Genomic DNA, 26,507 nt, shown 5'->3' with positions numbered 1-26,507 from the left:
GTGAACATATGCACTTAGAGCTGTCCACTTGTGATCGGATCACCCAAGACGCATGTTAATACCGGGAAAAAACAGGCTCCAAGTGCTCAGAAATTCCACTTGCACAAACAGGCCTGGAGAAAGAAATTTGCAGTGTTAGCAATGTGTATAGTGTAGCATATATGCACATAAGTGTGTCATCTACTTCACCTAATTTGCATGCTACTCATACTACTCAGGCAACCAATCAAGGAGGGACAAGAGGAAAAGAGGACAAGGAGGATGTCATTTCTTATTTGTCCCTTCTCGCGTCCTTGTGGCTGAGTCTTGGTTTCCTGCCTGCTTCTCGGGCACTCAGTGCCTTTGGGGAGTCTTGGTGGTATTTATAGCACGATGGAGGGGAGGAGAAGGAGAAGGAGAGCTCATGGTGCTTCGTTCACAATTACATGGAAATTCCCAGCACGGTCACGCATTCGGCGGACGCTATATCCTGCGCCGGGTTTAATCCCTGCAGTCCCGCAGGAGAGCTGGAGTGTGACCGAGCAGATTACTGTCTACTGCTTCCTCAGCAGACTGGACCGTCCAATGCTAACAGCCGAGGCAGTCATTCTCCCGGCGACGGTGGAGTATGGTATGATGGTGCACCAGCGCGCCCTCCGGATCTGTGAACTCCATCAATAAGGAGTGGAATGCAGATTACATGGCTGCATGCTTGAGCTGCCAAGGACAGGAGCAGGGCAGACTGTCCATGTCCACATGTGGCTGAACACAAATAAAAGAAATGAATAACAGCATTTTTCTCTTTTACTTTTTTTTTGGATGTGGCAGTGGTTAGAGGAGGACAGTTTCAGTTGTGGAGGTGGGCAAGAAAGAAATGTAGTGTGTTGACAAGAACAAGACACCCTGATACTCATGTCGTTCCATCTTACCCAGGAATTACATTTGCTAAACTTAAGTATAGGTGCTGCAACAGGTAGCTCCTTATTTGAAGGGATGTGCATAAGACATAAGGCATTACACTATCATAACTATGCCATGATGCATGTCATGAACATGAGGGAGTCTTTATCAACCTTTATGACTGTTGTTATTAACTTTCATTTGGTCAATTATGTCATTTTTAATGCAAAGTTGTTTTACATGACCTCCCCATGACAACGTGATAGTATCAAGCTCAAAGAAACTATTTAGTCTTTGGTTTTTATGGTTGTTTGGCAGTATTAAGACCATTATAAGAGTGTCATGAATATTTTCCTCAACCTCAAATAAAGAGGTACATTTTGGACTTGTCATAAAGATGTAATTAAGGTTTATTACACTGTCAAATGCCTGTGTAATGGTGTCAAGTATAATTTCCTGCACTTCAAGTAAAGTGGTACTATTTGGACTTGTCATAGAGATGTATTAAATGTTATAAAGCCAGTTTGACGAGAGAGTACAGTACCAAGGCAATTTAGTCTACAGAGTGAGCTGATGGACAGACAGCGGTTGGTTACTTTACTTGTTGGTAAAGTAGGCCAAATGGTACCACTTTCACGTTACGTTATGTTGTCTTGGTTAATGTCACGTTGCCATAACAAAGACATTTTTGTTGGTAGAGCATCTGCCCCATGGACTGAGGCTGTGATTCCTCTGCAGTGGCTATGGGTTCAACTCCCACCTGCGGCCCTTTGCTTCATGTCATCCCCCCAATATTTTCCCCCTTTCTCGTCACATCTTCAGCTAACCTGTAATTAAAGTCAGAAAAGCCTCCCCCAAAAAATATTTTTGTCACGCTTAATGTCAAGCTGTCATCTCAAAAATTCTAAAATTTCACGGAAAAAAAAAAAAAAAAATGACAAGGGGACACTTAAGGGCAGTTCTGAAGATTCCATAAAGACTCTTTCATGTTCATAACAGGTGTAATGACAGTCTTATACACATGCATTTTTAAAAAATATTTTTAAAGCAACTTCCTGTTTCATTCAGTATCAAGTATAACATTATTTTACTGAAAATTTAATTTCAGTGGTTTCTAATGCAGTTCCATCTGTGTAAATATCTTGAAATTAGGCAGATCAGTTCTTTCAATAATATCAACACAGATCATTTACATAGGAAAACAAATGGCTAATTTCTTCTCTTGACTTCACTTTATACAGTTTTAAGACTTAGTATTAGACTGCAGTATAAATGTATGACTTGCTGGGTTGGATAGTTTTTTTTTTGCAGCGTCTTCTCTTGCCAGAGGCCCCTACATCCTCTCCCAGCCACCTCAGCACCTTCCCCGGCAGGGTGTCTGAGCCTAAGCAGAGCTGGGGTGCGCCTTGGGGCTGCCGAGCTCCATACACTGTCAATTTCCTCCGAAAAACTCCACTCCCTCCCCAAGGCACTGGCTTTTTTGGCTGAATTACACCGCGGCTCCAGCGAGGCACCAAGGCTTAAAAGTGCTGTCTGAAGCATGGTCATTACCAGCGGAGTGCTTAACCCCACGAGGGGGGCGGAGGGAGGCTATGCGATGGGTGGGAGAGAGAGCGGAGCTGAGACAGACTCCAAATCTCTTTCCTGTAATGGCCTGATATCCTCCTCCCCTGTCTGTCTGTGTGTCCACTGTTCTCAACGCGCTGGCTCTGTACCATGTCCAAATGCATGTCTTGAAAACAGCTGTTGGAGTCATTTGAGTCCCGAGGAGAGCCTGATATCAACACACAGTATGAGATCAGTTTAACTTTGGATAAAGAGGGCTTTCAAAGGGCAGCCATAAACATTTAGCAGCTTAAATATTTGTTGGAAATACTGGGCAGTCCACTCGCTGTAAGAGCTCTCATTTAGACAGTGAGAAAAGCTTTGGCAGGGTTCGACTTAACATCAATCTGGTAGAAAACCTTTGGTTACAGTCTAGGAAGTAGACTTATCTAATCAAAGATCTCTGGAAATAACTACTAAATATTTTAGTAGTGTTTGTAGAAAGGCTGTATCCTGCAGATTCATGTATCACCATAACTGTTATGTTGGATGGAGCTTATGTACTACAGTCATTTCTGCCACTGATAAGAGTTACACAACCACAAACAGTTTTTATGCTCTTTGGTGAGCTACAAACTGTTAGTGTTGGTGTGTGTGGCAAGCATGATTGCACACAAACACAACTTAAAGGCCCCAGAAGTTTCTCTTTAGGTTCTCCCAGCGTATTGGCAGACAAGCCAAGGAAAACAGCAGAGCGGAGTTCAGAAACTTGGGAGTATGTTTCTGTGTTGCCTAATGGCTGGCTAATTTGTTAGAGCACTAGGGAGAGGGAAGGGAAGCATATGGAGCTGTCATTAAGAACAATGACCAGCAGCTGTTTGCCCTGTTCACCCTACGCTGCCCCTGACACTATAAGACACTATAAGAACTGGGCCCTGGCTATATCCTGGAGTCCATACAGTATGAATGGTTTTCAGCACTGAGGGTATAGGGAGAAAAGTTTTAATATTTCAGGCTGAGTGTGTGCCTCTTTGTGTATTAACAATGTCCGTATGAGGGTGACATGTTCGCAAAAAGAGGAAAAAATATGAGGAAAATCCTCCAGCCACCAGTTTAAAAGGGCCATTTCACTGTTTTTTCACATTAGGACGAGGTTATGATCAGACAGACAACAGCACTGGATCAAAAAGCAAACTTTTTTCATTCATTTCAGTGAAACCATTGTGTTGACAGAGCGCAGGTGCACAGGCCCTCTGAAACAAAGTATGGGTGGTCCAACAAAAAAGTTGAACCAGACTCAAGTCTCGCAAAACGTCAACCAGCAAAGCACTGTCCTGGCCAATCAAACTGTCTGCCCTACTGAAGCCCATTTCTGCCATTGTAATGAAAAAAGTTAATTTAAGTCATTAAAATAAGAAACTTTCTAATGACTTAGTATCTCAAAATAATGAGAAACTTAGTCAAAATAATGACTTTGTGTCTCAGTCATTATTCCGATTGAGTTTCTCATTATAATGACTTACAGTACAGGATCTTTTTTTTTTTCATCACATTGGCAGAAAGGGGCTTCCATACTACGCACAATGTCAGAGCTGGCAAAATTTAGAAACACATCACACTATAAGGCAAAACCATGCAACAACGCCACAAACTATAGCCTCCAAAAAAGCCTGAATAAAAAACTCTCTAAAACTGTTTCACAAATGCAGTGTTCATTGCAACACAATTATACTGGTCAGCATTGGTTTAATTTGGGCGTACCTGCTAAACTGGGAAATGCAGATACAGCAGGTTGTAGGAGAGAAAATATTTTTTTGTGTTTTGTTCTTGAAAGTACAGTGCGAAAGTAAGATATAAATGTAAGCCACTAAAGAAGTGGCACTTTTAGGCCCTTGCTTCGCAGCTGTCTGAACATATCCTTGAGTAATAATGCAGGACAGATGCAGGTCAGTTAAAAGTGTATAAAATTTGAATGGGAGTATACAAACATATGTATGGTATATATGCTGAATATGTGTGTGATGAGAAGACAGCGGGCCTGAGCGGTGCTCTCTGTTTCTGAAGGGAACATCTCTCCTGTCATCCCAGTGAGATTTCACGCTCATCTGCCTTCAGAGCTTCTTCCAGGCTAGTCCGCCTCGCTGTCGCTCTCTGCTTACTTTATTTCTCTTTTTCTCTCTGCTTACTGGGCTGTCAGCCCAGCCAAAGTCACATTAAGAGATAAGAGTGGGTGGAGAAGGGAGACCAAATACCAAATGCATTAGGGCTATTAATCAACATTAACAAATGCGAGGGAGAGGCCGCAATTTTGGGAAAAAACACACGCACGGATGGGCGCATTTATCAAGGTGACACATTAAAGCACACATTTACCAAAAAATACCATAATGTTTCGTCTGGTGTGTCGCCAAAGGCAGGAAACGAAGTACAACAGCAGATGTCAACGTTTGTTGGATGGCCGGGAGTCGTACGTTGGAGAAAACAAGCGAGTGGAGAATGCTTAATTATAGAGAGCGATCCAAAGTTGTTTTATTTATTTATTTTTTTTTTTCAAAATTTCCTGGAATCTGTGATATTTTTTTTTTCTCAAGTATCAAAAAAAGGCTTGGATTGATGGTTGATGCGACTGATTTACCAAATGTCTCATCAAACAGGCTGATATACTGTAGTAAACTGAGCCAAAGAGCTATTGATCCGGTACCTGGAACAACTGCAGTGACTTAGCTGGACTTAAAATCTAGTCGGTTAACTGGATATATTCTGTTGCTGCATTTATTAAAATTTGAAGCAATATACTTCAAGTCTCTTGAGATACTTTTGTTTTAAAACAGTTTCACAGTACTGGATCTGTGAAATTAATAATGTTTGAAGCCTTGTGTTCGTATCTTCGTATGAAAAGCTTCTTTCGAGGAGCACAATTTCTCTCCTTGTGTGAGATAAAACGTGACTCTGTGCAGCATCTTGTTGTAAATACAGGACAGACAATATACATGAATTTCAACATGTCAAACACAATAAATGTCTTAATAGAAGAAGAGACGGTGTGCTTTTAAGACATGACAGTCTCAATCACAAGTAAGGTGCTATAACTATTTTAGAAGCCCCTATTTTTGGATTTAGCATTAGGAAAAGTGTGACAGTGCTGTTATTTGGGTACAATATCCTGGCACAAGTTTATAGAAGTGTATTTGAAGGGAATTTAACAACATGGAATGTGCAATTTTTTAAGCATCAGAAAAGGCTTGGATTGATGGTTGATGCGACTGATTTACCAAATGTCTCATCAAACAGGCTGATATACTGTAGTAAACTGAGCCAAAGAGCTATTGATCCGGTACCTGGAACAACTGCAGTGACAGCTTGAATTAGCAGAGAAGTTAGCTGGGCATAAAAGCTAGTATGTTAACTAGATAAATACTTTTAAATTCTACAGTTCTACAGTTATGGATCTGTGAAATTACTAATATTTGAAGTGTTTTGTTTGCATTTTGGTTTAAAAAGCTTCCTTCTCAGAGCAGTTTCCCCCCTTCGTGTGTGAGATAAAACGTGATTCTGTGCAGCATCTTGTTGTAAATACTGGAATGAAAATATACATGAATGACTGCTGAATTTCGACATGTCAAACACAATAAATGTCTTAATAGAAGAAGAGACTGTGTGCTTTTAAGACATGACAGTCTCAATCACAAGTAAAGTGCAATAACTATTTTAGAAGCCCCTATTTTGGGATTTAGCAGTACGGGAAGTGTGACACTGCTGTTATTTGGATGCAATATCTTGCAGCAAGTTTATAGAAGCAACTCACATATATTTGAAGGAAACTGTGCAATATTATACCGTGTTTGAGTAGGGAAAAATGAATAAAGAACTATGAAAAACACCTCTATATTTTACTCTAAAGACTTGAAAAACACCGGTCTCTTTTTGAACACTGAAACATTGAACCCGAGGACAGGGTCGGACATCTTCATTCAGTGGATGAACCTCACAACGTGTCAGTCTGCCGTGTCAGTCTGGAGATACCTCATAATCTTATCATGAGGAGGGCCAAGAGGTCCATCTAGGGTTCAGGTGTCTCATGAATATTCTGAGAGTCACACCTTCAGAAAGTGTGGTTTTTCAATGCCCATAGAAAGACCCACCACACAGGACAAGAGAAGACTGTATCTGTGTGTGTATGGGAGTTGTAGGAAGAGATAGATAAAGTTATAGACAGAAAGATGGCCACGTCTTTCAAAATGAGTCTCTTTGTATTCCTCATTAGCAAACTCTCTTTGAAACCGATGACACTGATGTCAAGGCCCAGTGTGACTGTGAAATGGGGGCCAACAGTCATCAAAAAAGACAAACGCGGCGTTCCCATCTGAGGCCAAACTTCTCCATAACCCCTCTGAATGAATGACACACATGGTATTCATCACTCCCACAAGTCGAGTCAGAAAGCAAGTTGTTCAACAAATCGGATGTCAGGTAGTCAACAAAGTCAGGCAACACAGTGCCTGTTTTCATAATTAATAATTCATCGTAAAGTTTGAAAGGAATTGTAGCGTCTGGGAAATTTTCTCACTTTTAGTTTTCAATAGTCGTTCTTAAACTATGGCCTGAAAGTTACATCTTCTGTTTCTGATGAAAAGTGACAGGAGTTGTTTTATGTTGTTTCAATGTACCTAGGCCAAAATAATTTGTCATTAAAGCATTATGAAAAGTGATAGGCAGCCAAAAAAATAGTGTGTTAAGGCCTGGTCACCCCTTTTGTAAATGGCAAACTTTTTGCAGCAAAATCAATTCATTTCAATGGAATGACAGAGATCAGTATATTTGCTAGTAGTGAGAAGTTCATCCTTGGTGAACTTGACTTCTTGACAAGGCTGACCTTTAAGAGAAGAGACAGCAATGGAGTCCAAAATGGAGTAAACTATTGTAGCTTATTAGCTATATTGAACCCTCCAGTTTTTCTCAGCTCTCCTGTGTTTCAGCGCCGCTCCACAAAATAGGACTAGTCTGCAGACAGTTATGAGACAGTAGTGGGCAGGCAGGAAGCACAACGTGTTTAAAAGCCAAAATGTGCGTCAAAATACCATTTTACATTAAATACTGACATGCTGCAGAAATATCCTGGCCCGAAAGTGTCTTTGTTTGCACACATCCACGCTAAGATTATACCATGATCATTTTCAAATGTTTTTCAATGAAAGTGAGAATGATTCCTTCTAATATTACACATCAGGTCACAATTGCAATATCAGTCAAAATAATCTTAGATATTTTTTTCGTTGTTAAACCCAATTAATAAACTGCAAACCTATTATCTTTTTTGTGACCACAAAAAAAAATCTCTTGCTTTTAATTTAACTGCACCAGTGAAAACCAGTATTAATGTGTGCTAAAGCAATATTTCCTCCCCATTTAGGCAAACGGGCTCCAACCTTGGTGTCCATACTGTGATCCTTGAGGTCCATAAGGGCCTGAGGGACCACTCTGGGAGTAGGGACCCATCCCAGGATACAATGGGCCCCCAGGTGAGGGGTGGGGGGACATAGGTGGTCCAGACTGAGGAGAAGCAAACTGCGAGCCAGCCTGGTTCCTCTGCATGTTGGACATGAACCCTGAAACACACAAAATGCACATAAAAAGCTATGTCAACACTTAGTTTAAAATGCTAAATGCCTAAAACCCAAAGAGCCCTCCTGCAGTGAATGTACCTGCTCAGTGAAATCAAATGTTGACTGAGGGATTGAGCGAGGGTGGGTGTGATCATCCTCTAGCTCAACAAATTGGGATATCCATTCAATTTGCTCGTGTAAAGAGACCCTTCCTTTTGATGAAAGCCTAATCTTTTGCCCAGGCTTTGGCTCCTGTTACTCGTAGATACACATCAGTGAGTAACACAGCACTGAGTAGGTATTAGACAAAACATGCACAAAAAGAACAGGCTGACATGTAACAAGAACCTTGAGCACAAATAAACCCATACACAGAACATTCAGTGAACTTTATCAGTGGTAAAAGCACAGGTCTACCTGGTCTACCTGCAAGTCCATGTGTGTGTCTGTGAGAATGGGTACAATTGAGTAAAATAAAAAATCCAAACGTGTGCTACACTCTCCACAGAATAAGCCGGTGATTCGACCATGGCTACTGTGTTATTCTAAGCCGCTCTGTCAATAGATGTGTCAAAGCCTCTCAGGCCCAAACTCGCCTCCACCATTCAAATTGACATTTGGAGCGATCCTCGCTTGGGCCTCGCTCTTTCAAGCCGCCCCGCTCGTTTTTAAAACCGACAGAAAGGTCTCCCAATCCACCACGAATGGGGAAAGGTCGCTGGACGGCCATTGAGGGAAAAAGAAAGAGTGTGTGGGCGTGTGTGTGTGTGTGTGTGTGTGTGTTAGTAGGGGATTCAGTATTGCAGATTCGGTGTAAATGGATTGGGCCCGCTCAACTGTAAACTTTGATAGCTATCCGCTTTGTTGAATGAGCGTGCACAGACCGACTCTTTAGTGAGTTTGGGGTTTAGGGAAACGACAGGAGTTGGAAAGTGCAAGTTGACACTTGTATAATTCCTTATTTCTGCTAAGAGAGCAAGAGAAAATGTGAGGCGTTTAAAAATGCCACGTGTGTATTCACTATATGCTTGTGCGTACATTCTGTACATGTGTGTACATATTTGTGTTTCTGAGCATGTGGGGAGATATATGAGAGAGAGAGAGAGAGAGAGAGAGAGAGAGAGTGGGGGGGGGGGGGGGGGGGGGGGGGAGAGCAATAAACTCCCTGTGTGTGTTTGTTTGTTTGTTTGTGTGTGGAGGAAAGAGATGGAGGCCAAGACAGAGAGACATAAAGTGTGTGTGGGACAGTCAGTCCCTTCAGGATTTGGCTTTTTGGGGATCGTTGTGGCCTAAAATGTCTGATTTCACTACAGTTTTTCTAAAAAATTGTGATGCAAATTGCTGTGATTGAAACTGCAGGAGCAAGTGAAAATTGCAAAAAAAAAAAAAAAAAAAAAAAAAAGTTAGTCAGTTATTACATTTTTATAAAATTAATCAAAAATCAAAGGCAACTTGTTCCAGGGAGAATAAAACCACATTCTGTTCTGAGTGTTCTAAGTAACCTTAGCAAAAAGGTTTAATAGTACTAAAAATTCTAACAAAATGTACTTTATTTGTAAAAGAAGAAGTGCAGCTGGGGGGTAATCCACAAAAAAAATTAAATCAGTTAAACAGCGAGCACAAAATTATTAAATATAAAAGTGTCACTGAGCATTAATAAATGTCAATAACTACAACACTGTTAAATGTCAATGACAATGATCTTTTCAGAACCTGTGACAAAATATAAAAAAATAAAACAACAACAGAAACACACTGAGTTGGTTCACTGAGATGTACATGTATGTACTGCTATGATTGGTGGAACTCACACAAAGCTACGATGACTGGTCAAATCTGCGGAAAAGCTGTGGTGATTGGACAAAATCGCAAGGCCGTGCAGAATTCATAAAGACTGGTTAAAGTCGTACTAATCATCAAGCATCTTGACTGCCCCCTGGTGGCTGGCTACAGAACACATCAAATATTTTTTCTAAGGTTATTATAATCATACTGGTGTTTGTTCAATTGTTCATTATTCTCAACAGTTGGTTTTTAATTGGTTATTTGATGCTATGAGTGATGACTTCATGCCATGATTGACAGCCCAGCCCTGCTCACCACTGAGTCAGCGGGCTGTATAGGCGATCGCTACAGCACAGACTCCTAAATGACAGCGCAACACGGCAGCGCTCATATCCACATTCTGGCTTCAGTTTTGTACAGTGGAGACACGTCATCCATCTTTATTTAGAGTCAATAGCATCCACAGTGCAACTCTTTAGTGACTCTGAGGTTTAGGGAAACGATAGGAGTTGGGAAGCGCAAGCTGACACTTGTATAATTCCTTGTTTCTGCTACGAGAGCATGAGAAAATGTGAGGAGAGAGGAGGGAGATAAAAGTTTAAAAACGCTATGTGCACATACATGCGTGTACATATTTGTGTTTCTGAGCATGTGGGGGGAGATAACGGAGAAAGAGAGCAATAAACGCCCTGTGTGTGTGTGTGTGTGGAAAAGAGACGGAGGCCAAGAGAGAGAGAGAGAGAGAGAAAGTGTGTGGGAGGGAAAGACAGTGCAACGGAGGGAAAGAGCGATTGGGGCCTGAAAGTGCTTAGGCTGCGAGTGCTGGGTTTAAGGAGCGAGGACATTATTGTAATGTTTTGCTTCCATTAGGGTAAGGGGATTCTGGAGAGGAGGAGAAAAAAATTACAGTGTGTAATATCGCACTTTAAATTGCCTGGAAAATGGATGAGGAGAGGAACATTGTGCAGACAGTGCTAAAAGCAAATAACACATTCAAGGATTTCTCCCTCTCTGCTTCGTTCCACACACACACACACGCACGCACATAAAGCATTCTCTCTCTTTCTGGCAAAGCGCAAGAAGCTCTCTGCCGGACAACAACAACAGGCAGCCGGCGAAGCACGCGAGAGACAGTTGGGGAGGAAAAAAGGGACATTCAGCGGATTTATGGAAATGAAGAGTGGAGAGAGGCTCTTAGGGAGGCAGGCACTTGAGCAAAGTGGGGCGTGTGTGTTTGGGAGGGGGGGTGGTTAATCCTAGCTAGGAAAACAGCGAAAACAACAGCCAGCCCTGTTAACCGGCGCTGTGTTTTCCTGGCCTGGGCTGGGGAGGGCTCGAGGTTTACAGGCATTAGAGAGCAGCATTAAATCTCCAGCTTGATTTCATCATGTTGGGAAATAACCTTTTACAGTCCCTCGCTCACGCTCCGTCTTCATCCGTCCACTCCCTCTGTCTCTCTCTGATGCTAACTGCTCTTCAGTGGGTGATAGAGAGGCAGCGTTGCGGCCGTTCCATTAAGGTTACATCCTTGTCTTTCAGGGTTTTTGCAATGTCGTGTGGATGCAGATTTTTTTTTCTGCTGTTTTTAGTAATACTCGAGAAGTGGCCATAATTGCTGGAAACAATTTCCTGTTTGGCGAGCACATGTGGCCTGTGGGTTAGCAATCATGTTACAAGCCTCTGGCAACAAGTTGTCGCCAAAAATGAAGAGGCTCCATGAAAAAAAACAAAAAAAAACACTCTGGCTTGAACAAAGTCCAGGATAAGTTGACTGAATGTTTACTGTTACATATTTACCAGACCGTGGTTTTCCCATGACCCAAGTTGGCATACAATTAAGCATGATGCTAAAATCCTTGTGTCTGTGTGTTTGTGTGAGAGCACCTGTTCAGCCTTAACTATAATAACTATCATTTGATCCAGCATGTGTTTGAAAAGTTAGTTTTAAACACATACTGGTGCAGAGGAATATGAAAGGTGTAAAGTGGGTGGTATACGTGCTGAAGGAACTCAGTTTGGAACAGCAGCAGAAAGAAGAACAAAGTCCTGCATTGAGCCAAACCAGCCATATTGTTTGTTTACATGTCTGTGCGAATGTCTTGTGCTCCAAGTCCTCCTGCTCCCGCAGAAAATCTTTCATTACAACCACTGTTGGTGTTATTCTCTGAGCTTTGCCAACATATATTATTCTTTGTTGTGGTCTCCACCCTCCATGAACCTTCACTGGTGTGGAATGTGAAGAAAGAAAAAAGTTTGATGTTCTACAGTAAGTAAACAGCCTCTTTTAATCTGAGCGTGATGTAAAATCTGGATGTTTTTATGTAGACTATTAATGTCCCACACATACACAGTGTATAGAATGGCTGTTGTGTATGTGTGCTCGCCATGAAGTTTCACAAAAATAATAAACACACTGCATTCTACAAACATTAAAGGGAAAGTCTTGATTTTTTGAAGTGGAGCTGTATGAGCTTCTAAGCCATAGCCTGTGATTAACCTACAGTATATGGGGGTTGACAGGCTCCAGCACAAAGACAGATCCTCCTGATGCTTCTTCATACTGGTGCAGAGAGCTTACCGACGAACTGCTGTGGACAGGCTCAGCAGCAAAACAGATTTTAGCCACCTTACCTTGCCACCAAGCAGCCTTTTCTATCAAGAAACTGCTATTATATAAGGCAAATATGGCTCTCTCTACAAAACAACCAGACTCCTTTGGCAAAAACAGTAATTTTACCTCACAGAACACAGGAATTGCCTCAGACGTTTAGTTTGTTTCTGTTATCGTGTGATTTCTGTGAAATCCACAAACACTTTAAACCAAAGTCACATAACAACTTCCATGTTCTGCAAGGTAACATTACAACTTCTGCCAGTGGAATCTAGTCCCTTTGGCTTATATAACAGCATATTTCTGTCTGAGAAGGCTGTTTGATGTCAAGCTTAAGTTGTGAAAATATTCTAAATATAACGTGCAATTAAGCTGATACTGATGTTTTTTAGGTGGGTACCTAAAATGCACTTTGCTGCTGACCTTGTCTACAGCAGTACATTGCTTAGCTGCCTACTCCGGTATTCCTGCTGTTCCAAACTAGGAGAGAATATCTCATACACCCCCACATCAGCTGATGAGAATAATCCACTGAACCTCTGTTTACTCCTTGCTGTCTTAGAACCTGCACTATCCACTCACCAGAGAAAGCCAAACACCAAATGCCGACTGGGGGCATGGCTGGGGGCAGACACACATACCTCTCTCCTGAGCCATAGGCGAGCGGGTGATTGGCGGGTGGGCTCCATCTGGTCCATTCCCAGAGTTCTGTGGGGCTATAGTGGAACCTGCAGAACAACACGAAGTCAGGACACGCAGATTCAGACATCCACTTGATAGTGCACTGACTTGACACATTACAAAGGTTCAACACGGTCTTTGTAACAAAAGCTGTCATGTTAAAAGAAAATCTTTTGCATGAATTGAATTCCTTTCTTTGCATGAAAGCAAGGTCAATAGAAAATGGATTTATATTTGCTTTCCATCTGCCTTTTAAACTTGAAGGAAACTACAGGAACTGTTGTAACAATAAAGAACTGAAGGACGACTTTTGTCTTTCTCTCGGCATGTCTTTCACACAAGTCACTTGCTTCAAAAACTTTTCTGCCATTTGACTGCTGAAAGAACAATGAGTGATCAGTATTAAAGGGACAGTTCACCTCACAATGAAAAATACATGTTTTTCCTCTGGCTTGTGCTGCTAACTATCCTTTTAGATTTTTTTGTTTTAAGTTGCAGAGTTTTGTAGATGTCTACCTTCTCTTAAATATGAAGGAACTAGATGGCACTCAGCTTGTCGGGCTCAAAACACCAAAAAAAAAAAATCTATCTGAAAAACTTAATAGCAATGTCTCTTTCCAGTAATCATGACCCAGTTACTCAAGATAATCCACAAACCTTGTTGTAGGCAGTTTCACGTAGGAACTATTTTCTTCCTGCAGCAGTCTCTTCCAGAACTTCTTTCTCTCTACAAGAAAGTAGTTCTGGTTCTGGTTCTATTTTGGTTCTACTTTCTGGTTCCTACATCAAACTGCTCACAACAAGGTCTGTGGATTATCTAGAATAACCGGCTCATGGTTTCTTCATATGAAACATTGCTGTTGAGTTTTTAAAATGTATTATTTGGAGCTTTGAGCACCACAAGTTGAACGCCATTTAGTCCTGTTACATTGGAGTAAAAGGCCACAGCACTACCAGCAAGAACAAAAACGTGTTCTTTTTGGTTTCGGGGTGAACTGTCACTTTAAGTTGCAGGTTTTTTTTATTTTTTCATTTTTTTTATTAAGGCTGCTCTGAATTTGTTTCTTGAGTTAGAGGTTTGGATTCCAAGTGAAACCTTTACAGACACAGTGAGAGCGCAATGCAATCACCATATATGATGCTGTTTGTGGCTCTTTATTAGCTAAATGACAAATACACTTCCAGAGGACATATCAAGTCATTGGACCCCGTGCCACTTCCTTGTGTAAGCATTAAAACCCCTATAGAAAACCAGAGCCATTCGAGGTTAATTGATTAGGTGGTTGTGCAGGTCTTTGGGCTGCGTCTGTTCCATTGAAATCCAATAGTGAGTTGAGAGTCTGATTAGGACAATGGCAGACGGAGACTATGGTGGATTGATTTGGCCTAGAGGAAGGAGAGAGATGGCAAATTAACCTTTTATCTTTGGATTCAGACCTGAGACACTGAGGAGAGGGAAGGACAAGTGGAAAAGGGGTTTGTATTTTCTAACTGCACTGGTTGTGCTGTGGATGTGGTGACGCTATTCAACTGTACATGTTCAGAGATGACTGTCAGTACGTATTTTTAAAATTACACTATATGATTTGACCTGCCTCTATAGAAATAGGACTATGTGCCAAAAGTAATCGTTTACTCAAGATAATATATTTTGAAGTACAGGAGGGCTGTATTAACGCAATTTTGCTGCTACAGTGGTCTTAAAACTCACAGTGAATATAAATCCCTTATTATAAAGGAAACACTTCACATTATTCAATCACACAGTAGAAAGTGCGCTGTTTCCAGAAGCATGCCTATGTGTGTGTGTGTGTGTGTGCGTGATGTGTCTGTCCACGGTAACAGTAATACATGACTGGAGGTGGCACACTCTCCACATAAACAAACCCAATTAAGTCAACATAATTGCTTTGCATAAAACTGCATAAACAACATTTCCATACACCCGGCCGCCTACACACGAACACACACACACATGCACACACGCGCGCACGCACAGACGTAAAAGTAATTGGACAAACAAGTGTAAATAAACACACTCAAACACACAAAGAAACACGCGTACGAGCACAAAGGCACATAGGATATGTGCTGAAATATTCACACGCGCGCACACACATACAGACCCCCTGCCTCACACATGAATAGATCCAGCGGCGCCGCTTCAAAGAGGGAATATTCGATTAGTTACTCTGTCACCATGTGGTAGAAGGGAAGGGGAAACGTCAGTGTGCAAACGTTAAAGAAACTATAAACACAAGCTGTGTGTTTCTATGTGTGTATCACTACCAGTGGCAAAAGAAACACTACTATACTTAAAGCTACTACAAGGAACATTCATACTGTGTTGATTTTGGAGGCCCCTGTGGACAAAAGCGGTAGTGTTTCCACCATTTTAACCACAAATACAAACAAATTAACCACAAATAAAATGATCTAAATTAAAGTCCACTCCCGCTTATTTTTAATTGGCTAATGTTGCACTGACTCTAACTTGGCCTGGGGAAATGTAAACAGACTCATTTAATCGTATCCGACCCGGTATCACGCATTAAGAACAACTGTATAGAAACAGCCAGTCTTCTTGCAGATGGTCTCCATTTGCTTATATAGTTCATCAGCATCAGTGATAAATTGAGACTGTTTCATAAATAGTTAAAAAAAAAAAACTTCCTCTGGCACATTAAAGTAGCAATGCCAAAAAACATAACTTTAAAAAAGTAAAACTTCACAAGCAGCAACAAGAACCTGTTACAAAGTAAAAATACTTGTCATGCACCATCGCCAATTTCAGAATGTTTATTATTGTATATAATATAATTGGATTATTACTAATGATGCATTAAGAGTTTAATCAGTGCAATGCATTATGCTTTATAAAACGTGATGCTTTTATGTAAATCTAAATCAGCAAAGTAATGTGTAACTGTGCTGTAGTAGCTGTCAAAAACAGAGTGTAAGTACATCATTTTCCTCTGAAATGTAGTGCAGCAGATGCAAGTAGTTAGCATTCATGGAAACACTCAAGTACAATTCCTTCAAATTACGCCTTGGAACAGTACTTTAATGTCATGATTTTCAAAGTGGGGGCTGCCAGGACGTGCTACAAGGACCTCAGCAAACTGGAGGGAAGATGAGGGGGAAAAAATAACAATAAAATAAAAAAATGAATGGATTTTTTTTTTTATATTATCATCATCTGGGGGACCTTAGCATGAAAAATTTTGGGAACCCCTGCTTTAATGAATGTACTTTCCACCACTGTTATGCATGTGTGTATGTAGTTCTATGTAGGAAAATACTTGCTTCAGTTTGCATGTGTACCTCTGTCTGTGTGCTCGTTTCTGCATCAGTGAGTATATGAACGCTTCATTGTGTAATTTATGTGGGTTCTATTTACGTGTCTGACTGGAGGAACCTAAAACCTCTCACAGAGGGTCATGGCTACTTGTTGCCAGAGGGACACATTTAGCTGCGGCACAGGATTAGACGGGTGGATGGGTAGTTAGGATGAAGTATGCTAGCAGGAGTTTACTGAACCCTTAAAATATGGAAGTCGACCCCACGATAGAGGATAGCCTGTGTGTGTGTGTGTGTGTGTACAGGGATGCATGCCAGGCACCAGCTCCGCTGTCAGACTCTGTTTGTTCGGATGGCAGAGTGGTGGTGGCAGCAGCTTGTACTGTATGTGTGTGTGTGTGTGTGTGTGTGTGTGTGTGTGTGTGTGTGTGTGCCACTACGGAGGTACAAATAGGGAACAGTGCCCTCCATGCTTCACTGCTCCCTCTACATACCAATGTAAATTGTCACCAGAGATGAGATTTATGCAAAGACATACGAGTGTGTGTTTGTTCCTGTCCTAGTGAGCAGCAACAAGAATTTCAACGTGGATTTCTAGTTGAAAACCGGTGGATGTTTGGTCTGAACATCTAAGACCTCTTTTCACCCTCTTTTCAACTGGCTAAAATGTGGTTACGTCAACGTGTCACAAAACACTCATTCATTTAATCATTCTGATCTTTTTTTCAGCTGTAGGTTGAAAGAGAGACGATATTGATTAGTTACAAAGTTATATTTTACTTGTAGGTGAAATCTGTTCTACTCTAAGACTTGATTTCAACGCATTTAATGTGTCATTTAAAATGTCCTGAATACAAGCTATACAGGCAGTGTGCTGCCAACAAGTTTCCACAAAATCATAATGGGAGAAGTTCTAATTGTAAAATAAAGAAATTGCTCTTCATGCCTAATGCGCATATGCAAGTACTTGCACGTACCGGTTACAGCTTTGACTATTTGGAAGGTATATGCACTGGTGCCTATTATAAAAAGTGACAAAGATGCTTAAATTGACAAAAGGTTGTAGTGTTTGAGTGGGTTGAACACAGGACTTTCATCCAGGCATCTGAGGATTGAGCGCTGTGTGTGGCTTTTAACTGAGAGATTTTGATATAGTGAGGGTCTAAAGTGACCACAGGCTCTTATTTACACATCATTGTAAAGGAAGAAAATGTCACTGTTGCAAATCCTGGCAAAATATAACAGTCAACCAACATCTTCAAAAAACTTTCACTCTTGAACCTGCTGTGAACGTCTTTTCACCTGAGTCGTTTCTTAAACGTCTTTTCAACAGAGGAATATGTGTGAGAGAGAAAGAGAGGAGACACAGAGATGCTTGTTGAGAAAGAGGAAATTGAGAAACAGATGAGAGAGAAGTGGTGGTATAGTTGAGTCTGACAAGGCCTCACTCCTCCTCCTCTCTTTCTCCACAGTGAACGGGTGAAGCTCAGAGCACTTCGTAATTATTTCACTACCAATTACTGTCCAAACAAAGCCTCTTCTCACATTTTCTCACATCCTCTCCTCTCCTCTCTTCTCCTTTCCTCTCCTTTCCTCTCCTCTCCTCACTATCATTTTTAACAAGGTGCCATTAAATAATTACGTCCAAATAAAACAAACAGGCTCCACAGTGAGGCCTGGCACGTTTAATCTGTACCATTAATAATTCATACGCTGAATCTTTGACGTGCAGTTCTTCTCCACGTGCTGCTGGGAGAGAGAGTGGAGAGCTAAATGTCAGCAGGAGCTGACTGTATATCTTTTCCTGTCCACAGAAAAAAGGCTGTGTTTGCTAGCTGTGAATGAAAATGTAAAACAAATAAACAGGAAGAAAAAGCTTCCACCATCCAGGGCATCTTCCTTTGACTGCTGTTATCGAGTGTGTGCGATTTAATATTTGTGTTGATCTGTTTGTAAACTTGTCTGGCTGCAACTATGTACAATATATACCTTTACATGTCCATGTGTGCCAGTATATTGGCATTTTTCTGTAGGGGAGGCTGGGGACGGTTGGAACTCTTTTTTGCATTTTTCTCAGTTTCTCACCCAGACTACTTGGACAAGACAAACCAACTCTTGATATATCCGTCAAACTCCTTACCCATATCATTTAAAAATGACTATTTATAACATATTGTTCACAATATTTATTTAAAGGGAAGAAATTACATGTTGTAATTGACCCCAACTCTGGGGCAGTGGCAACATGATGAGGGAATGGCTGCAACATACTAAAAACAATTTCACTAATTAACTTTTTTTTTCAGGCTTAATGTTTCTCAATGAGTACTTTTTTTATTGACAGTTTAATTATTTGTGATCATTTGTGTATCTTTTAACTAGTATTTGTGTTTTTTTGTCTTTAATTGTATATGTTGTCATGTGAATGTGTCTTTGTTTAGTGTTTCGTTCTATTAGTGTGAGTTATTTGTAGTGCTATTGTTCCCATAAGTGCTCTATAACACAATTAGCACATGGCAGTGATATGACATGGTAATATCTTGCTGTCCCTCAGCCTGCATCTTTATCCACTGTCTTCAATTAACACCTCCACAGGCGCCCAGCTGAGCACACACACATAAACACACACAAATGAAAATAGGTGCATAAAGAATCGTTGACAGGTGCATCCATTCAGTTTTCATGGAAACATAAAGTCTAAGTGTTTCAGATGCTTTATTCTCAAAGGATTGATTCAGTTCCCGTATAATCTGTGACTATTGGCGGCAGGTCCTCAGACACGCACCTGTGCAAATGTTTATCCTTGACACTGACCTATCAGAGACCCTGAGGTTTTACAGATGAACGGATCTGATGTTTTGATGATTTTGACAGGAGTTTTAGAAAGACGGGACCTGCTGCATGAAGACCAAGCGCAAACAGGAAGATGTCTGGAACAAGGATGCTCTTTTGGAATACCACTGAAGAGTCAAATAACTGTAATTTCCTCTTTGTAAAAAGGCACTTAGCGAGCACATCCATTTTCTTCTATTTCCTCATGATACAAGGCAGCAGGGCCAAAAGTAATGGGAGTTCATTGCGTTTTTGGAGATAATGCTTCTCGCTAAAAACCCAATACACATTTTAAATTTCTCCTCCGTGAGGACTGTCGAGGCAACCCTGAGTCTCCTTTGAAGAGAGGGAGTGTGGTCTTTGAAGCTTTTTTTCATCAGGGTTTCAAACGCAAATGCTGAGGAAGTTCAAAGCTGAGGGAGAGTACTTGTGGCCATATTTCTGTTTTGTTTCAGGGCCCTGGTAATATTAAGCTCAGAAGCTACTGCGTATGTGTGTGTCTCTCTGTGTGTGTGTGTAATGCCAATGAAGAAAAGTCAACCTGAGAGTCAATGAAAAGACTTTTATTAATTGCAGATGAAAGGAAGGTGTGTGCATTAGCAGGCATGAGTGTACATACATGCACGGGTGTGCATATATGTGTATAAACCACGAGACAACGATGCCTTTACTTGCCTACACTATTAGAAATAAGGGTTCCAAAAGGGTTCTTTCTAAAGGGCTGAGGTTCTACCCAGATCCATTTATTTCTAAAGAATCTGAAGTTTTTGAAGAAAGGGTTCATCAAGGACTTAGGTTTTATTCAAGGAAGCTTTTTGGACAAAACAGTTCTCTGAGGACTGTTGAAAGAACGGGTGTTAAAAGAGGTTTTCTCAATTTAGACAACATGAACATAGAATACAATATGGTTCTTCGTAGAACCCTTGGAAGACAAGAGGGTTATAAGTGAAACCCTTACAGAATATATTGATGAGATCCCCCTAAATGGGTTCTAAATGAAAACCTTGGAATATAAAAGGGCTCTTGAAGGAGCAACCTGTGTGGCTTCTAGAGGAAAATTTGGGAATATAGAAGGGTTCTCAATAGAACAACATGGGTAGGTTCTAGATGAAATCCTTGGAAAATAAAAGGGATCTTGGAAGAACCTCCTTGGTGGGTTCTACATGAAATCCTCGCAATATAAAAGGGTTCTTGATAAAACAATGTGAGTGGGTTCTAGATGAAATTTTCGAATCTAAAAGGGTTCAGGGTAGAACACCCTTGGTGGGTTTCCAGTATTCTTGGTAGAACTCCATGGATTAGTAGAACTCTGTTGGAAGGTTCTTGCTAGCACCCAAATTGTTAAGTTGAAAAGTTCGAGATGGAACCCTTAGAGAGGGTTCTGGGTGGAACCCTTTACACCACTGAAGGGTTTTTGTTCCTACCAAGCTGGAGCACACCAGGCTCGACTCATTTATTAACCGATTTCAGTCTTCAAACGGCTGATTAGTTGAGTCAGATGTGCCGTTGGTTGGATGGAACGAAAACTTGCACCCACTCGACCCATGCCTGCCGTAGAACCTCCCATAGGAGTTGAACTAGAACTCTCTAGTTGTAGAACTCTCTTTGCCCCTACAACAACCTGTAGAATATGACACGCCCACATTGATTCCCAAGGAAAACCTGCTATTTTTGTGGTTCCAGCTGAGAAGCAAAGGCTCAGAACCAATATATTTTTGGTGGACATGCTTAGAACGGTTTAAAAATATGTGCTTGAACGGTAACGGGGCTGGTTCCATGGTGGTGGAAAAGGCCTATCTGAAAGTAGAACCTTTGCAACCTTTACGAAGAAACCTAAATGGTTCTAGTTAGCATTGTTATTTCTCAGAGAGCACACGCACACACATGCTTCATAACAGTTTCTCACAAACACAGACCCCCTGGAGCAGCGGAGGCCATTTTTACTAAAGTGAGGTAACGGCGGTGAGCACTAATAGACCAGTGTAGAATACAGAGAAAGGGCTGCTTCAGCACCATCTCTTAATACAACCCTTAGGCTGTAAATGCGCACACACCTGCACCACCCAACTCTCACACACACACACACCAAGGTAATATCCCCTACTTGCCGTGTCTTTAGGGGAAAGAGGCAGATAAACAGCGGGCTCCAATAATGGTGGTTTAGATCTCAATGGGTGCGAGTCAATGCCTCTCCAAGCCGGGGGCTAATGCCAGTTAACTCTCCCTGTAGGGGACGAGCACAGGCCTGCAGTGGCTCGCAAAACAAGCGCTCTCCCAAGATCCTCATTACTTCCAATGCTGAGTAGCAACTGTAAGTAAAGCAAAACTGCAGCTTAAGCTAAAAAACAGCGAGCAGGATGTGGGGGAGAGAGAGCGATGGAGTGAGAGAAAGCAAGAAAATAGGTGTTGGGGAGGGAAAATAATTGCGCTCTGTTAGGGTTCTGTTAGGGTTTTCCAGTCGGACGGAGTCAAAATGGGATTTCTCTAAACGGCTAACGCAGCAAGCCGGCGCCATTTCTTATTTAATTTTTTTCCTGTTTTGGCCGACGGTGTGCTTTGTGAATATAATGTCTGCGGGGAGGGCATTTTGCTGTTTCACTTCGAATACGAGCAGCCATCAGGAGGAGGAGAGACAGAGTCATGTGGGAGTGGGGGGGATTGAAGAGTAGATGGGATGGGGGTGGGGGGTTGATGTGTGGATGGGGATGGAGACAGGAAAAAAAAACAGGAGAACAGAAGTGGAGAAAGAGAGCTGGAGGAGAGATGTGGAGAAATAAGAAAGAGGAACAGAGGCAGAAATGTGGATGGAAAATTCAGCCTTGTTCCTCGGTGGGAGGCCTGGACCGCAGCAACGCTCTGAGCGAAGAAAGCAGCGGAGACAAACAGAGATGGGGAGGAAAGGGTGGGGACAAGGGAACGTGAGACACAAGAGGGAACATAAGAGAAAGCGAGCACGATAAAAATAATGAGAGAAAGAGAGAGGGACAGGGACAGCCAGAGGCAGTGTTCCCACCACGCAGCCTCTCAGGGAGTGGTGTGACTAGAAAACTCGCCCGGCTCCACACCCTCCACACTGCAAAACACACTCGCATAAAAACTCATCCCCACCCCTCCACCCTCTTCCACTGCTTTCTTGTAATAACTTGCACCACTAACAGAGGAAAAATATAAGTTTTGGTTGAATGTCCTTGTGGGCTGCTTTCTGGTCCGATATTTTGCAGCTTGTAAGTTCATTTTACCTAACAGCATATGAAGTACAGAAAATCATCTACAGCAACAAAACAGCTGTAACATTAATGCCAAAAACTGTCAGGGACTGTTTTACTGCACAATGAGTAGTTGAAATAATTTGTGCTTCACACTTATAAAGGTGCTAACTAAAACCATAAAGGGTTCTTTTGCTCGTCCCCATAGGAGAACCCTGTTTTTTTGTCCCTGGTAGAACTTTTTCCACTTGGAACCATTTCAGAGAGATCTACCAAGAACCCAACATAATGAGTTAGACCTCGAACCTGTGAAAGGCGTCACCTAGAAACCCCAGTGATGGCCTTTTTCACTAACATGGAACGGGCCCTGTTCCAGTTCAAAAACCTAATTTTAAACCGTTCAGAGCATTTCCATCAAAATGATCTTGGTTCAGACCCCCAAAAGCTTGTTTCTCAGCTGGAAACAAAAAATAGCAGGTTCTCTTTGGGAACCAAAGTCACCAGCAGGTCGTTGTGCCCCTGTTGATGACATCCTTGATTACAACGGTTCCACTGAAAACTGGTGGAAATGCAGGCTGGTTCACTAGATAGCTTCAAGGTTCCAAGAATCTTGAACAGAACCTTCTCCAGAACCATAGCTAATTTGGTGAAAAAGGGCCTTGAGAGGTTCAAAAGGAGAACCCCTCTATGGTGTAATGGTTCCACCCAGAACTCCCTCTGTGGACTCCATCCAAAATCTTTCCACCTTCCAGTGTTGCTTAAAAGAACCCACACAGGGGGGCTCTACCAAGAACCCCTTTATGCTCCAATGGTTTCATCTAGAACCCATCCAGGGGCTTCTGATGAGAACCCCTTAATATTCCAAGGGTTTAATCAAGAACCCATCCAGGAGTTTCTACCGAGAACTCATTTATATTATGGTATGAAGAGACCTTGACGAAAGATTTCTTTAAGGGTTTCAACAAGCTTTAGTCTTCCAAAGAACCCTTGACAAACTCTTTCTTAAGAAAAGTATTCTTCAGAAACAAATGGTTCTGGGTAGAACCTCTGCCCTTCTGGAAGAACCCTTTTGGAACTCTAATTTCTAAGGGTATACAATACTGATATACTTCTACTTTAATGAGCTTTTTAATGTATAACTTATACTTGTAGGAGCATTTTCAGACTGGGGTTAGTTTTAGTACTTGGTAGTTGTATCTGAGGGAGTGGTGTGACTAGAAAACTCACCTGGCTCCACACACTTCACACTCGCAAAAACACTCACCCTCTCCTCCTTCCACCCTCTCCCACTGTTTTCTTGTAATAATAATAATAATAATAATAATAATAATAATAATAATAATAATAATAATAATAATAATAATAATAATAACTTGTGCCACTAAGAGAAAAGAAAAATATAAGTTTTGGTTGAACATGCCTGTGTCCGATATTTTGCAGTTTGTAAATGAGTTTTTTATCTTTCATCTCAGAAGACATTTACTGACATTGTTTTTTTCAAAAATGGCCACTTTTATGCATGCAATCATGATCTGAGGTCATCACTGGTTCCTTCCAGGCATCTCAGTTTGACCTTTGACCTCAGTGTGGAAAAAGCCCAGCACCACTACAAAATAGCTTTTTCTATCTGTGGTTCTCATTATCATAATTAAAGATAGAAACATATTTTCTGAAATGTTAAACTGAAAGCAAACTACAGGCTACGCTGGGGGACAATGTAAAGGACAAGAGCGGATGTAAAGTGGGTTGGAGGAGATTCACTGGGACGGACCCTTGAGCGAACTAACTGGACAGGCCTGGCCTTCTTACCCTCTCTATCTCCCAGTCTCTATCTATCCCTCCTACCCCTCTCCCTCATCCACTCGCCCTGACCTCTCTGTCCTTTTTCGGCCCTGGAAGCACTTGAAGCGGAGCGCAGATACACAGCTTAAACTCTCCCGAGCGCTCGCCCGCGAGCTCCAATCACCTCTTTAAAAGAAAATAAAAACTTGGAGGGGTGAGGAGAGATGGGAGAGGGAGGAGAGAAGAGGGAGGGGAGGCAAGCGCTGTTAACTGGACCTCAGAGGAGAAGGGAGAGGAAAATAGAGGAGAGAGAGATGAGTATTTGTGATTTTCTGCTGCAGACAGTGTGTGAGCTGGGCCATAGAGGAGTGTGGATGTGCTCTGTGTCAATTAGTAGCTGCACAATGTGGAAAAGTATTGCAGTTTGACCCTTAAAGCGAGGCAGACATGCAGACGCAAATGTGTAAACACAGGCACACACACATACACACACACACACACACACACAGACGAAAATACCAGAAAACACGGACCAGATCTGAAAGGGGCATAAACACACACAGTGTCTAGTTTAGTTTGCCTCGTTATGGCCTTCCAGTAAAAAAACAAAACAAAAAAACACACATATCACCATGGTGATGGGGACACAAGGTTACTACATATTTTCTGAGTGGTTAAAATGGTTAGTTATTTTAATGAAACAGAGCTTTATTTAAGAAAATTAGTTCTGATAATATTATCCCTTTAGTGACAACAGCAACAAACATGCTCTGATAGCCGTGGATGCCAAAACATTCACCCAGTGTTTTTCTGTACAATCATCTGTATGTATAAAGCGTATACATTTGGGCTGGGTGATATGGATAGTTTTAAGCTATTTGGTGAATTTAAGTCAATAAATATTTTTTCTCTAAAATGACCTACCGTGAATTCTCAAATAATGCAAACATATGATGATCTTATAGAATACGTCACATTACTGTGGATTAAACAACTCAACAACATATAAAGCTACAACTAGGAGTTTTTAAATTGGTTATGAAACAGGCTCAGTTTATTACTGTTGCCTCTGACATAAGCAAACAAGACCACCACAACAAGATGTGCTATTTCTATACAGTTGTTCTTAATGGCTGCCACCAGGTCGGATTCTCCCCAGAATCAGATGAAACAGCCTGTGTTTACATTTTCCCAGGCAGAGTTACAGTGAGTTGTACATTAGCCAGTTTAAAAGAAGCAGGAGGATATTTTTATTTAAATAATTATATTTTTGACATTATATTTTGTGGTTATGCCTGAGGAAACACTTCCGCTTTTGCCCACAGGTCTCCCAAGAATCAACACAATATCAGTGTTTCTTGTATTAGCATTAAAATTAGCTCAACCAATCATTTACAGCAGTAGAATGAAACACATTAATACACCTGGAATATCAATCTTAAACTTCAGTAAAACACCAACAGGCACCATTTTACTGCACAATGACTGCTTTTCTGTAACGCTGACATATTTGTTCCTTAGTAAGGTTTAGAATGCAGAACCTTTTCTAGTAGTGGAGTATTTTTACAGTACGGTTGGTATTAGTACTCTTGCTTAAGTAAGTGACATGAATACTTCTTCCACAGCTGGTTAGCACATCCACATCCTAACTGCACCTGTGTTCTACTGGCGAGCCTTCCCCTTTAAGCAAGGTGGGCTTGTGGGTAGCCTGCGTGACAGAGGTCTAGAGAGGTTTGTTGTGAACTGTGAACTGGCTAGTTAGCTGCTATGAATCAGGCTAAAGACAATTAAAATTGCCAAAAATGGAGATCTCCAAGATATGTTTTATGGGTGGAGTAACAAACATGATCAGGTGATTAACTGTATAGTAAGTAAAGTTAAGGTGACATGTGTGGCAAAAAAGAACAACTTATACTTCATACTTATACTTTATGACTGACTAAAGAAATGTAGCCCCTCAGCAGCAACTGGAGAAACACTAACAGCTCAAATATGATGATATGGTAATCTGCAACACATTAATTCATATATGAATACACACAGGGTCAATGGATCCTAAGGCTTCACAGATTCAAGATCTCAACCCAGCTGAACAACTATAGGTGTTTACGCTTTCAGGAGTCAGTGAGGAAAAGTGTATATTTTCATGCCGTATATTCTGTAAACACAACATTTTAACATTTGTTGTGGGATTTTCCTTCGCACAGCAGCAGACATGATCATCTCTCCACTTCATCAGCTCCACCCTATCAACTTTTGACAACCTGGTCTGTGCTCTGTTTG

The 26,507-nt window shown here is 41.3% G+C and overlaps 1 protein-coding gene across 4 annotated transcripts in view; it reads right to left on the bottom strand.

The window, feature by feature from the left end:
- The window catches only part of LOC146310561 (AT-rich interactive domain-containing protein 1B-like), a 248,035-nt gene that overhangs the window by 50,210 nt on the left and 171,318 nt on the right, over window positions 1–26,507 (bottom strand). For all 4 annotated transcript variants that reach the window (XM_084743144.1, XM_084743145.1, XM_084743147.1 and 1 more), the window contains exons 6-7: window positions 13,065–13,151; window positions 7,851–8,030 (exon numbers count right to left, since the gene is read on the bottom strand). In XM_084743144.1, coding sequence (XP_084599270.1) covers window positions 7,851–8,030; window positions 13,065–13,151 — 267 coding nt within the window. The remainder of the gene's footprint in view (window positions 1–7,850; window positions 8,031–13,064; window positions 13,152–26,507) is intronic.

The sequence above is a fragment of the Lutjanus erythropterus genome, chromosome 18 (genome assembly GCF_056507025.1).
Source record: "Lutjanus erythropterus isolate fLutEry1 chromosome 18, fLutEry1.hap2, whole genome shotgun sequence".
Classification (NCBI taxonomy): Eukaryota; Metazoa; Chordata; class Actinopteri; order Lutjaniformes; family Lutjanidae; genus Lutjanus; species Lutjanus erythropterus.
The sequence above is the reverse complement of the archived record's forward strand: the minus strand, read 5'-3'. Positions and strand labels throughout refer to the sequence as shown.